Here is a 14,888-nt window from a genome sequence, read left to right on the forward strand (position 1 = left end):
CGAGGCTGGTGCTGGTGCTTGGTAAAGATATCAACTTGAAAATTGCTAGAGACACGCCCCCAAGCACAACGCCCTCCAAAAAAAAACAACCAACTTCATGTTCTGCTCTGCCGAATCGTTCTCTGTGTCTGCTCTACAGATTGGCCAACAGCTAAGCCAAAATAAATTCATCCATTACAATCACAGCAACAACAGCAACGAACACAGCCACAGCCACAGCCAGAGCCACAGCTACAGCTACGTGGAAAACAATTTGAGCCAAGAGTTGCCCCACCCACCCACTTCTCCCCCCGTCCCCCGATTCCAATCGTAGCTCCCTCCCCCACTCCCACCAATGCTGTGCTCCACTTTGTTTATCGCTCTTGACTTTGTTGGCCTTTTGATGCCCTGAAACAGGGTAATATTGTTCGAACCAGGCTCTCGACACCCAGTGGACCGAAACCCTAATTTTTTCCTGTATTTATTACACATCCAGAGGAAGTACAGTACCCACCTTAGAGGGCATCGAGTGTTTCGGCTTCCCAATTGCTTATTTTCTTCCTTCTTTCTGGCCTTGTCTGCTCTGTTATTGTTTTGCCTGGAAGTTTATTGGCATTTAACCTGCGGACCCGCCCCCCATTCGACTTCCCCCGCACCCCCCTCTGATTGATTAGGTCGATCAGGAAATGCTAATTACTGTCTGCCCCTGCGGCAATGGACGTCGCTTTCCCAGCAAATTGCAATTACAATTTTTAATTTTGTCGCAGGGAAAAAGAACAATAAAAAGTTTTTCTGATGAAATTTAATTTAATTGTAGTTTCAATTGTAGTTTACCTTTTTGATGTCGCTAAAATTCATTTAACAGATACATTTTTAATCCTTTTTCTCAGCTCGAGAAACTTTGGCTGCCAGCAAAAAAAAAACATGGAAAACTTTCTGGCTTGTAAAAGTTTGTCGCAAGGGAGGGGGGTGGTAGGGGTTGGGAAAAAAAGAGGGGGGGGGGGGTGGGGAGGGTTTAATGCCTTAGCCCATCATTGCCGCACCGCAAAGTTTGTGTCGCCACCGAAGCATTTTAGTCAACCTAATTAGCAAGTTGATGATTTTTTAACGCTTTATCGAGCACTGGCAATGATTTCATTAGCCCGGCTAAGAGCAACAGAAGGAGTGCCAGAACGGCCCAGAAGGGCGGGGTGGGGGCTGGACTTCTCTGAAGTGCAGCGCAAATTGCTTCATGATTATTAAATTGCCTCTCGCTCTCTGGCTGGGATTCAGTTTTGGGAAAGTCATCCCCCCTTTCACCCCTCCCCCCAAAAACTTGTTGAGAAGTTGAAAATGTTGCAAATTAGTTGGGGGTTTAGTTTCGGCTTAGGGGCTTGACGCAGCGATGCATGCCAATGGCTGGGGATGGGGAATGGGGTTGGGGTTTAAGGTGTTGCATGAGAATATTTATAGAATTTCGGATATAAACAGAAATAAAGTTCGGGGGATAATCTAATTGAGGAGGGAATTTGCTTTAAAGTTAAACGAAGGCAAGACCTTCCTCATAGCTTCCTGCCTCCTTCTCTTCTATCTTTTTATATGCATATTATCTACCTTTCTCTTTGCAAACTTCTTCTACATTTCCCAGAAATACCTCCTCCCCGACAGTCAGGCCTCATTACCTTGTAAGCATTCAAAATTGAGCGTTAAATTCAACACGTAATATAAGTTTTATGAGCGTAGTGGCTTATCACCTACCGTTACTCACCCCAGAGAAGATACTGCGGACACAGATACACCCAGCCGTGGTGTAACAATCTTTAAGCGCTAGAAAATGAAACTTGTTTGCCTTTGAGCTCAACAAATTCAAACAAAGAGAGTTCTCGGGGGGGAACGAGGCCGAAGAACCTTTAAAGAACCAAGGTACAGACCATCTATCAGCCCGTAATTCGTTATAATCAGGCGTCTTAGCATCTTTGATTTAGTTGGAAGCACACACTATTTTTTATGGAGGCCCTGACAAATCCTATTTGCACGCTTACCAAAGAAAATCAATTTTCCAGCACAGAAAAGAAGAATCATAAAACTCCAAGTCTTCATCAGCCCCTCATCAGCCCCTTTCCCCGTCTTTTATCATTGATCAGGCTTAGGTCAGGGGTCGGACGGGACTTTTTTTTATGATCATGCTAAGATGTGTGTTTCCTCCTCCCCCCTCCCCCCCGCCCCTAGAACTCTGACTCATGCCGGATACCCTTTTTACTCGATTCGTTTAATGGCAATTAGTTGGAAAACTGTTCGACGGGGTTCAAGGTTATTAAATTCCCAGGATTCTCTGGAAGTCACACACGGAAAAGTGTGCACCGTCTGAAGAAGCCCCAATCTCCAGGTTATTAAGCAATGTAATGCAATGCCTGGTCATCGGCCCACACACAAGAGCCCAGCAGCAGCAGCGGCAGCAGCAGCAGCCAACGCAAATCTCGGGAACTCGAGAGGAAGTTCTCAAGTAAAAGGCAAATGTGGGCAGGCATGGGCGTCCGACGATGATTACTACAGTTTAAAGAGGTTCAGCCAGAATCAGGCAGATTACGTGGGAGACCTGCTAACATTAACCTTTCCAAACTAAATTAAATTTGCATCGCTTTAGGCCTAGTTCGGGCTATTCTGCTAATAGATTTTCCCATCAATTTTCCACTGTTCAAACCAGCTTCGTGCTGCTGGCAGCATGAGGCCAGCCTTCTCCTAGCTACAGCCACTTTTGTGGATCGCAACATTTGTTGCCAGTGTAACGTGTGTCTGCCAACATTGCATCTCAACATGGCGCATCTCCATTCAGAATCCATGCGAGATCTCGTGCCGCATTTGTTATCTGTAAGTCGTCGGGTCTTGTCTTTATTCGTGGAGCCAGCCCCGCCATCTGCATAGACCAGAAATCAAAGTGGTACGTGCTGCATGCCCCATCTGTGAGGCCAGTCCCCCATCTGGCAAACTTAGTCCAAACAAACAAATTCGTGCACAAACAACCAGATATCAGTGGAGATATAGCAGTACATATAGTACTTATATGCGTACAAGTGGAGCCGTGTATATCTGTGTCGGTGCGTCTGTGGAGAGTGCGTGCGTGTGTGCGAGGAGGGCGTTTGTCTTGCCGCTGGCATCGCGGCAAAAATCGCGCGCGTTTTCTTTGAGCCGATTTGCAGGCGATTTGCATAAAAGTCTACAGAAAAGTTCTCAAAAATTAAAAATTACCCAAAAAGTAAAAAAACAAAATTGAACGAGAATATAAAACATAAAAGTGTCTAAGAACACAAATTTTTTGTCTCAAGTAAAAGTGAAAAACTGTACAATAAAAATACAAAATAAATCGCATTATTTAAGAGTATTCCAAAGTGGGAAACCATTGAAAGAAAATTAATTGCGTTTCCTCGAAAAATTTTCCAGATGACAAATTGTTGTAAAAAGTGAAAATAAGTGTCGGAAAATAATCTGCGTGCCATAAACGCGAACAATTAAAATTCCATTTATAAAAAGTAGAGAAAATAAACAGAAAAAAGGAAAATACACATAGAACAAGTGTCGGCCAGTGTCAAAACATAAAACGCAATAAGCAATAAGCAATAAGCTCACAAAACAAAGGAAAATGTTTTAAAAAATGAATAGATATAAAATAAAATAAATATACACAAACAGAGGATCAAACGACAAAGAGAATTCGACAAAAAGAGCGTGCGAAAAAAGTGAGACAAAGGCAGAGAACAGGGGATCTCTCAGCTGGTATTTAAGAGGCCGAAAGTAATACTTGAAATGGCGATGCCTCCCCAAGGAGGCGGTGGGGGCAGTGGGGGACCACTGAGCCCCAAGTTCGTGGTGATTCTGCTAGTGCTGGTACCCCTCATCAGGGCCGGGGGGGACGCCAAAGGAACGTCGACGGTGATCACCACAACAGCTCCGCAGATGGGAAACCGCAGTCCCCATCAGCAGCAGCGTCTGCAGCTCTTGCAGGAGGCCCAGCAGCTGGAGGCGGCCCACCAGCACCATCACCACCTGAGGCACGAGCAGCATCTGCGTGCGGAGCTCGAGGGGAACCATAAGCCGCCGTCTGTGGGCGTCGGACCTGGAGCTGCCACGGCCATGAAGCTATTCGATCAGCAGCTGCCGCCGGCGGCCACGGGACAGCAGCAGCACCATTTGCGTCATCACAACCGCCACCACGTGACCTGGGAGCAGAGAGTCTTCCCCTCGCTGCGTCACCAGCAGCACCGCCTGGCCATGAGCTCCACTCCAAGACCCGTCGTCACCACCGAGGCCCCGCATCCACCCCACTCGATGATGGGCAATCACAGTCGCTACTTCGATCGCGATGGAATATACCCGCCATGGGCTGAGCCCAGGTCTACGCGGGGACCCAACTGGCGGCAGGAGGTGGACACCTCCTCCGAAGACGCTGACGATGACGATGATGACGACGACGATGATGAGGACTACGAGTACGAGGAGGACTCCGGCTCCAATGCTGTGGACGAAGAGTTGGCCCGACAAATGCCGCGCTATTCGCTCTTCAGTCAGAAGCTGCCGCACATCGAGTCGAAGGAGGAGGAGTACGATGCCTACGACCAGTCCGACGAATCGGACATGAACTCCAGCAGGAACAAGCATCCCAGTGTGGGTAATTCACATGACAAGGCTGCGGCCAAGAGGAACATCTTCGACTGGCTATTCAAGAGGGACAAGGAGAAGGAGCAGAACCTGGAGCAGGACAAGCAGAAGACCCATAGGGACCGTGCTCTGGTGGTAGTCAGGAAGCCGCACACGACAGAGAGACCCACAGAGAAGACCACGGAGAAGCCCACACTGAAGCCAAAGCTGCAGCTAATCGACGCCAATCTCCAGGAGGTGGACGAGGAGGACTCCTCCGACGACACCGACACCGACACCGACGCAGACTCCGACTCCGAGGAGAGCTTCTCCAACGAGCAGTGGAACAAAATCGAGCACGAGCACCATCTCAAGCAGCAGAAGCACCAGAAGGAGCTGCAGGCCCTGCGGGAGACCAGTCGCAACACCCCGCTCATAAGGGGAGCCTCTTACAACATTGAGAATGAGGTGAGTCGTTGGGGTCTGGCATTGCGCCCATTGTGTGCGCTGATAAGGCGGCGTCTCATCTCCGTCCACAGATTCCATGATGTCATTAGCTTTTGTTGTTGCTCTCCCTGATCACTGACATTGCTCCATTGTTGTGCGGGGCTGTGTGGCACGAGGGCAGCCCCCTCTGTCTGATAAGCGACATGCCTGTACGGTGGCAGCCAGGGGATTCATTCAGAGATTTCCACAACAACAACAACAACAACAGCAGCAACAAAAAAGCTGTGGCCACAAATGACCAACAGATTTCGGAGGGGGGTCTGCGAGCATTTGGTTGTGGTCTCGGTTTCGAGTTTGATTTTGATTTTGATTTTGGTGATTACTCAGTCGGTAAATCCATAAGTAAACAGAATAGAACACTGCGAGAAATGAGTGGAACTCTGGAGGTTCGTAGTAAAGGGGAATCCATTACATGGAGGCATTGCTGGGCATTTATTTCCAAAATGTCATTCCAATCTCCTACCTTACATTTCTCCCAGTGCTTTGGCACAGAACGCACTGACCATGGCTAATGCCGTTTGCATTTTGGCTTACAACAACAGCAATGCCCCATTTACAGGCAATGCGAAACAGCAACTACAAACAATTTCGCTTTGCCCCCTGTTCTTGTCAAATATTTACCCAGTGTCGTAAAAGGCCAGGGGCGTGTGTTTGGGGGCGGGCGACCAGCGGGGGTTCTTGGAGGGGGGGATGGGACACCGGACAGCGGCTGGCGCTTGCCGCATTTGCACTTTTTGGTTGACCATTCACCGTCCACCGTTCACCGTTCACCACTCTCCATTGCTGGTTGGCTAATTGAAAGCAGCAGCACAGCAGCAGAGACAACAGTTACACCAACAATTACAACAACAACACCTGCAACATCAACAACAACAACAACTACATCGATATCAGAACGAGCTAAAAACAACAGATACAACAAGCTTCGAATCGACACCAACAAGTTCAACAACAAGAGAGCAAGGGCCAGCTGCACGTAGCGAATATGCTGATACCCTTGAAGACCCATCAAATGATCTGCTAGATAATGTAGAAATCAATCTTTGAGTTGGGTGTCTACCATGTAAAGAAATCTGCAGTTTTCAAAGCTTTGCTGGATAATCCTTCCCTTCCCGGAATAGCCATGGGTACCCTCTACAAAGGGTACAGCAATTAATTTGCTGCATTTGATTTGCACTTTTTGGATTCCCTTCCACTCCATGCTCCTGCTTTGAGCTGTTGTTTGTTGTCAGTGTCGTATTATTTATTTTTTCTGCGGCGAAAGTCCAATTTTAATTGCATTTTCATGCGTTTCTTTGATGCTGCGACCCTCAGGTCAGGTCTGTCCTTTGCTCAGCGTAATTACCTCGAAAAAGGACAAATTAAATTAGCCCCAAAGCAAATAATATTGGTTCTGCGGGAGGGAAGCCCCAGTGGAGCGGAACCCACTAGTTCCGGCGGGAAATTGCAGCTAACCAGAACTCTCTGTTGTTGATTTTAGTGCTGGCTGTTTGTTTTTATTGGCCAACCATTTTGACTTTACTGCAGCCCGAACGGCAGTTAGCTGTGGAGCCCCTGTCACTGAAATGAGTGGCTCGCACTTGATGTCTCCGGGTAATCGATGTCATTAAGTCGAGCGACGGGAGAGGATAAACTTCATCGAGAGCTGCCATGGCCTTAAAGTTTACAGTTTACAGTTTGATGCGAAACCAGTCAGTAAATGGCAAAAGTTCTGTATATTGGATTCTACAAGTTCCCGAAATCCGATTCCCAAAAGCGTGAAGGGCACTCGTATTTGCACAGATATTTATGTTTAATGTGCCCAATATTTGGGGGACTTAATGACATGATTTGGCTAATTTATAACAAATATTAGCGTCACTTATCCGCAAATAGTAATGGTCCAAACCATTTCCAGTTGCAATATATTTTATGATTTATGATTAGCCCCGAAACATTTTTGTCACCTCATTAACGTCCTCAATTATTTCGCCCGATTAATGTCAATTTAAATGTTTGCCAACGCAATCAACATTAAATCCCATATCCGAATAAATATTCCAAATAATTAAAAACATAATCCGAAATTTAAATTTGAGTTAAGTGCTCGGTCGGTGGCGGGCCAATTTCCCGGCGAAATGTAAATTCGAAATGCACTCGAAAATATTGTTAACAGCTAAACAAACACTTGGGGAAAACCAGCAGCAACAATGAAGGCAAACAAAAACAATAAAAAAATTAACAACGAATTGCAACAACAACAAAGAGCAGCTGCGTGTAAAACAACAGTGGAAACAAAAGTGTAACAGCAATTGAAGGTTTTTCGAGGGGGTGGCACCCCCTGGATCCCCAGATACACCTTGCCACCGTGCCACCGTGCCACCGTGCCACCTTGCCACAGTCGCAATCACCATCCTTTAGCCGCCAGAACAATACAATTAACACATGTCTGCGGATGACGACGCCGGCTACTGTGCAGGATGTGTCTTTCACCTTCCCTTCGGGGCCCCTCCTCCCGGCGTGTACATCCTTCCGCTCTTCCTTCCTTCCCTCCCTCCCTCCCCCCGCTGCCGCTGCTTTGGAGAGCCGTCGTTCGTGCCACATTTCAATTGTGTCTCCACCTCGATGTTAACAAGCCCCGACTCGTGCATTTTGCCCTACTTACTCGTAAATACATCATTTAATTGCAAACATAACATTTTGCATTTAAGCCCGTCGTTCGTGCTTCTTCGCTTTTTGTTGCAGTTTTAATTTGTTTTTCTTTTTTGTGTATTATTTACTTCGTTTGGCTGTTCATTAATGTATTGCGGTTGAAGTGGCTCTGATTTTTAATGGAAGGCCAGTGGGATATGTCGAGTGTTTGCAGAAGAAGCAAGGAAATTGCATTAATTTGTGCATGAAAATTACTTAATTTGCCCGCCCCTCGTCAAGTACAGGGGAACTCTGGTATACCGGAAAGGAGTTAGTAAATTAAAACACAGGAATGTTCTCCTCAGTGAAGTAATACTGTACCAAATACAAAATTATATATTTCACTATACAACAAACATTTCTTGAATATTTCTCTTAATTACAAAAATGCAAAATATTTCATAATAGATCAGATTAAATTTAAGTCCCATGTCAAAGCTCTCCGGGGAATATATAACATGAATCCTGGTAATCCCTTTAAGCCGGCTTCGTTTCGTTTCGTTCCATTCATGCATGTTTTTCCTTACAAAACTGAAAAAAAAAGAGAAACATTTTCAATGCAAATAGTATTTTCTCTCTTTGGTTTCCGCTTCCTGTTAAAGGTGTTTGAAAAACATTTGCAATGCAATTTGGTCAGTCCTTCAAGGTGTTCTCCATGGTGTGCGGTGTTGTGTTGTGTTGGTGTGTTGTTGTTGAAGCTTTTGGTGTGTGTTTTATTTCTGGTTGTACGCTTTTGCAGTTTCTATTCCAATTTTATACAGTTTTTGATGGTTTCTTGTAGTTGTGTGCGTGTTTTCCCGTACTTTTTGAATCGTTTTTCTATGCTGTTGTTGTTGGTGTTGGTGTAAATTTGTTGGCAGGTCTTTTGCAGGCTTGAAAGGTTCTGCTTCCTTCGTACATTCTTTCTGAACTCTTTGCTGAACTCTAATGCATATCCTTCATTTGCACTCCCACACACTCGTTCAGGCCTGCCTCTGTCTCTGCCCCTGCCCCTGCCACACCCTCAAACACTGTCACTTCTCTTGCAGCACTTGCTCTTGTTTCTGTAGTAGTTTTCCCCCTAAGCTTTTACCAGCCTTTTGTGGGTGTCTTTTCCTATATTGCCTGCCTGCTGTTCCTCTTCCTGTTCCTGTCCCTGTTCCTGCTACTGTTGCTTCCTTCCAGGCTGTAGCTTTTGTGGCCTTCTTTCTTTCATTCTGTATGTTTGCCGGGTCTTGACAGAGCCGTAAATGGGAGAAGAGCGAGAGAGAGGGAGAGAAAAGATGATACCAAGAGTGGAGCTTAGCTTCTGTACTTACTTATATCGAAATGTCAAAAGCGGTTAAGCAAACGCAACGAAAGTTCATCACTTGCCACCCGCTGGTGTGCTGAAGGCTGAAGGCTGCCACAGCCACAGCGGTTGCACTGACCTTGAGGCTAGAACCAGCGGGAGCGCAGTGTGGCTTATAGGCAATCGCTACTCACGGATAATGGAGGGGTAACGAACTGATAGCCTCTTATAGAAAAATATAGATGGAGGAGAAGCGTAGAGGCGACATTAACTTGAACGGAATCCGACTTTAAGCCTCCACGAAACAGCCAGTGTCGCCTCAACATCAAGCTATGATGGACCCACTTTCAGTTTCAGTTTCTGTTTAAATTTGAGATACATTTTGTATATCTTTTGCTTGGCAATGTTGCCTCCTCTCCTGTTTGTGCTGCCTCTGAGTGCTTTTTGTTTCTTCTTATTTGGATCATCATCCTCAGAGCATCATTGTGCCCCTCTTCTGCCGAGTTTTCTTTCCTTAGATGCTTCTGATAACTTTTTCTGTTCTGTTATTTATTTTAAAGGTTTTACCTCAGTTCTTCTTTTATTGATTTCGACCAGCAAGAGGACGCTTGGGAGTGGTCGAGTGGTCGACGGGTCGCTTTCCTTTTGTATTTACTCGCTCGGTTGTGGGGGATTTTCCTAATTATTTTTTAGTTATTTCTTTATTGTGTGGCCAGTGCTGTTGATGACATTTTCCAGCTAATTTCCACCCGCATTTCAAACATATTTTTCTTTGTTTTCGCCCCGTTATTGGCAGTGCTTTCCTCCTCTGCTTCACCTCTGGTTTTTCTGTTCCTGCGGCATTCATTAAGCCGTCCAGTCGGTGCTGTGCCAGTCGGTGGCGTGCCCCGAGGAACTGTGAGTACGAGTACTACATCATTTGAAAATAATTTTCCCATTTTCCCATTTTCCCATTTTGCCCCATGGAAAAACACTCTTCTGGCCCTCGTTATGGCTGGCTGCTGAGACATTTTCCATTGCACAACTTGTGCTTACTTATTGTCTCCAGATTGCTCCGCATTCAATGTTCTCTTTTGGCAGACTCTTTTTAAGCTCCTCTGGAGGGGTCTCCGGGCTCTTGACTTGTGCCCGTGCTCCCCATTATTTATAGCCGCTTCCAATATAAATTTCGAGAAATTATTTTCTCGTATTTCTCCTCTCGCTCTAAACCGAAAAAAGCAATATAAATTCTCGCAACTAATTGGCAATGTTTGCCGTTGTCTTCTCGGTTTTGGTTTTGGTTTTGGTTTTAATACTCGTAGAGTCTTGCCAGGGTTGACAGAGTCGCCAGAGTTGCCCGAGGCAACTCCAATGACTTTATTAGACTGAAAAGATTACATATGTTGCAGGGGTCTATACAGCCCCCACTCCGCACTCCCTTTTCCTTTCGGTTGAATGTTTCTTTGTGCCACACACATGCTGCAATGGAAATTCTTGGAATGCCGCGAAATCTTCAGCGGCTTCGTCACTTTATAAATCATGCCACACTCGCACACAAAACATGCTCCCAGACGCACTCAAGAGGGGGAATGGGAGGTGGCAGCATTGTGGTAGCGACGATAGCAGTTTGTTAGTTAATCTGACAGAAAACTGTTTGTCAGTGGAGGCAAGGCAAAGCGATATGTATCTGCGTATCTGTTGAATGCATTCGCAGTTTGTCGGTTTGTCGGTTTGTCGGTTTGCTAGTTTGTCAGTTTTCCAGTTTGTTTGCTCAGCGAGAGCTCAAATCATTTACAGCACTCCGGCCTTTGTCTGTGCGTCAGCTTGCATTTTAGTAACTGAAGACACATGTCTCTGGAGCTCTTGGCTTCCCTTTCAATCGCTGACTGATGCCGACTTTGTGATTGATTTGATGATGAGCTTCAGCTTCAGCTTCAGCTTCAACATCGGCATCAGCAGATGATGCCTTCATTGAAATGCATGTCGGGATTGGGCCGGGCCTCTGGTTAACCCATGAATCGGGGTCAAGGTGGATGGATTGTCGGGGTGTGTTTACAGTTAGAACTCCATTACGATCCGCGATCACGTGGCCATGATATAAGCGCTGGCTTGGAGAGCTCTGGTGACATAAATACTTTATTACGTGACGAGAAATGCTGAAATTCTGTTCTCTGGACAAGTGAGAGAATGACCATTTTAGTTTATGCTTAATGTGAATGACTGTATGGATATGGATGTGGATGGATGGTTGGATATGTGCCACCAGCAATTACCATATAACTTTACAATTCTCTCGAGCAACATCGATTGGTCAAAGAAGTTTCTTTATTGAGCGGATATATCAAAGAAGTCGATTGATTCTGGAAAATTTCAAAGAGAGTTTCCCCAGGGCCTCTGTTAAACGATCATAATTGATCGTATCTCGTATCTTCTCTGTCAATTACGATCATTTAACAGAGCAATAGCCGCGAGAGCGTACGACTATGATGTGCAGAATGGAAATCAGGGATTCAATGAGATCTGGGTGTCGAATAAGGTCAAAGTTTGACTTTTTTGACAGGCATTAGCCTACCGATGTGATCGATTGGATTCAGATAGGTTATGTGTCATCGACCTATGTATCTGAGTTCTGGCCCAGAGTTGTATCTTCTCAGACTTTCCTTCCATGCAACAAATCTTTAAGTATTCTTCACTTTGTAATCAAATTTCCGTTATGTTAAGTCAAACCCAGTTCCTTTGTTCTGTAATTTGAACAATCCTTTGGCCTTGTCAAGGCCGCTCCTTGCTGCTGTTATTTCTCGTACTTTACAGCCAGCAAAACACCTTTAAATCATGCACAAACATTCTGGTAATCTAATATCCAAGTCCAAAAGCCCCGCCCGAATGGAAAATGCTTTTATTTCACGCAACACTTGCAAGTGACAAAGCAACACCCACATCGGCACACAGATCCCAGCAACAACAACAACAACAACAACAACAACAGCAACAACAACAACACTGAAAATAACACGCTTGTCAAAAGAGTCCAACGATAAATCATGACCAGCAAACGAAAATATTTTTGTTGACGCGTTGGCTTGTTGCAAGTCCATTGCGAAATGCTTGCCCTACAAAAATCCGCCACCCCTGAAACAAACTGTGGGGGGGGGGGGGGGGTGAAAGAAAAACGAGAGAGAAAGGTTAGTGTTAATCGGAGATCGAAGATAGAGATACACTTGCTGAGTGGTTCCTTCGCTAGTAGGAAAAGCATAGCTGGAATATCTTTTAAGATATAATAAACCATCTAGTCGTGGGGATACCGACTTTGAGAGGGAATTACTTCCTCCACAGTCAAAATCGCAATACCCTCTGTGAAGAAGGGGTATGAAAAGTCCGCGAAAGACAAATTTAAAGTCGTGTTTGGCACATCGTGGATGTGGAGGGGTTACAGAAAGAGTAGAGGGGGGGGGAGGGTCTGTCACGGTCATGCCTGCTAGTGCCCCCCCCTTAGAAAAACAACCAAAGCTGTAACTAAAGCGAACCATTGAGCCATTGAACCGCAAATAGAGGCACAAAAACAGAAAACCCAACTGAAAATAAAAGACTCCATTTTTCTCGCTGAGAGACAAAGATATAAAAGTATCTGAAACCCATTTACAAGCGTGGAACGGTGTCCGTTTGGTGAGTTCTAATTCATCAAACGCAACGGATAAATCAAATCGGTCTCCGACTCCGAGAAGTAAATGTCGATTTTTTATGATCTGTTGCCCCCCCCGCCCCGCTTCCACCGGTGTCACCTGCTGTGAGCATTGTCCACCTGTCCCTGGGTTTGATACTGGTACTTCTTTTTGGTTTTTTACTTCTTTGTGGGTGCCTCGATGTAATCTCAGCTCTTCACACACTTTCAAGTGGAAAATCCATAAAGGTCAAAGGTTGCCTTGCAAATGTCTTTATTCAATATGTATTGAAGTTGATGCATTGCCCGGTCCGTCATTAAAAATTTAACATAAATCTTTTGAGTCGCTTATGCCACACTCTTGGGACCCTCCATCCGTGTATCTGTGGCTGTGTGCGTCTGTCTGGTATGTGTGTCAAAAAGTCGCAGCAAATTGCAAACCCATTATATGACACAGACTCGTACATACATATGGATAACGTAAGGGGCCCGATTATGGACCCGAGGCAAGGGAGAGACTCTCCGGCGAACGAGAACTCGAACACACACCCACCTGAGAGTGTCACACACAGAGATAGAGATAGAGAGAGTGTGTGTGTGTGTGTGTGTGTGTGTGTGTATCTGTGCCTTTGACAAGTGTCACACAATTTCGGTTGGATGCACCGTGTGACCAGATATTAGATCTTATCCAAAGTTGCATTCCATTCGAAGCAAAATAGTCCACGATTTACTGGGATTTCAATTTCTTTAATGGTCATGTGGGACTTTCATCAATTGTACAATTCCGTACTTCTACAATTCTTCATCAAATATTGAAAATAAAATAATCAAAAGTTATGAAATCACAATAGATGAACCCTAAAGAAAGTGCCCATCCTATGAGTATTTATAGAATTTGTCCATAAACCATTATTCCACCTTTGATATAGATTTGACTTCCTTAGAGATGCTGTACTCTGAAATGTATTATCTATAGATTGCTGTCTAAGTCTGACATTTAACATTTAAGCCAAACCGTTGGAATTAAAATATCTGCAAATACCTCCACAATTAATTAATAAAGCAAATACCTGACTGGTCGGGGCGCTCTGTCCGATTAGTCGCTGACAAATAGCTCCAGTGACTTGCCCATTCACTTGATTAATACCCGTGTCATGGCACAAGTATTTCCAAGCACTCGGACCACTGTAAACCTCAGCACATTTGGCATTACCAAAGTTGACGCTGACTCGGACAAGACCCGAAAAAAGACACTGCCCGAAAGATATGCACTTTTTGACAGCTAAATCAATAAACATAATTTTGGGCCGTGACAAGAGTCGAATCTGCTGCACTTAGTGCCAGTGCCAGTGCCAGTCGAATGTTGAATGCTGAATGCCCCCAAATGGGGCTGCTGTCATGGGGGGGGGGGGGTCCGTATCGGACTCTGGCATTTGGCAGATTGACAAAAATTTGCATTTGAATGCGTTTTAATTAATGTCTGTTCTGTTCGGCGGCCTGCGAGGATGACTCAATTTTTGTTGGCTTGGCATCTGATAAGAGCAGGGGTCCGCATAGGTCACGACTCTTGTGTGTGCTGTGTTGTTGCCTCTTCTGCAGGCGGGCGCGTCACAATTTATGACATTCGAAATTGTTGAGAGACAGCGCTGAGGCCGAAGCCGAAGCCGAAGACAGCAAATTGAATGCCAATGCCAGGCCCATCATCCATAAATCGTCTAATTGATTCGATTGGCATAAAGAAAAAGCCCAGTAGCGGACAGCCAGTACGAGCCGCAGCTCCTCTCCATCCATCCATCCATCGATGATGGATTTTTTCTTGTGTTTCTGTTAAATTGTTAGAAATTTCCAACGTCTCGAGTTGCACTCGGCTTGCATTATGCATGAGGAGTTGTTCGAATCGGACTCGGACTCGGAGTCAAGTTCGTTCGCGGACATCGCGGACCGCAGATGGCGGCGGCGACGCTTGACATGCGGACAATGCATCAGTAAATTTCATCAATATTTCATTTTCAGCATTTCGATTGGCCCCAGCCACACATCGGGCTCTGGCATTTTGTATAAGCGATTTTCTTTTATTACACAATTTCATTTCAATTTTATTGGATTCCGATTCGGCTCGTTGTTTCGCCGGTCCGCCGGGGGGGAGAAACAAAGCCCAAAGCCCTCCAAAGTCTTGAAAACAAGACACGAACTTGGGGCACCACACCATCGAAG

The 14,888-nt window shown here is 45.4% G+C and overlaps 2 protein-coding genes across 4 annotated transcripts in view; one reads left to right on the forward strand and one right to left on the reverse strand.

Annotated features, from left to right (window-relative positions):
* The window catches only part of LOC108162618 (dynein-1-beta heavy chain, flagellar inner arm I1 complex), a 128,480-nt gene that overhangs the window by 14,303 nt on the left and 99,289 nt on the right, over nucleotides 1-14,888 (reverse strand). The window contains exon 7 of one of the 2 annotated variants that reach the window (XM_017297438.2): nucleotides 8,081-8,298. The exons of the other annotated variant lie outside the window; for it this stretch is intronic. The gene's annotated coding sequence lies outside the window, so the exon portion shown is untranslated. Of the gene's footprint in view, nucleotides 1-8,080; nucleotides 8,299-14,888 lie in introns of those variants that run through there. 2 annotated transcript variants of the gene reach the window in all.
* LOC108162619 overlaps nucleotides 2,813-14,888 on the forward strand; it is a 70,158-nt gene continuing 58,082 nt past the window's right edge. For both annotated transcript variants that reach the window (XM_017297440.2, XM_017297441.2), the window contains exon 1: nucleotides 2,813-5,058. In XM_017297440.2, the coding sequence (XP_017152929.1) occupies nucleotides 3,760-5,058 (1,299 nt within the window). In that variant the 5' untranslated portion in view covers nucleotides 2,813-3,759. The remainder of the gene's footprint in view (nucleotides 5,059-14,888) is intronic.

This window comes from Drosophila miranda, chromosome 4 (assembly GCF_003369915.1).
Source record: "Drosophila miranda strain MSH22 chromosome 4, D.miranda_PacBio2.1, whole genome shotgun sequence".
Taxonomy (NCBI): Eukaryota; Metazoa; Arthropoda; class Insecta; order Diptera; family Drosophilidae; genus Drosophila; species Drosophila miranda.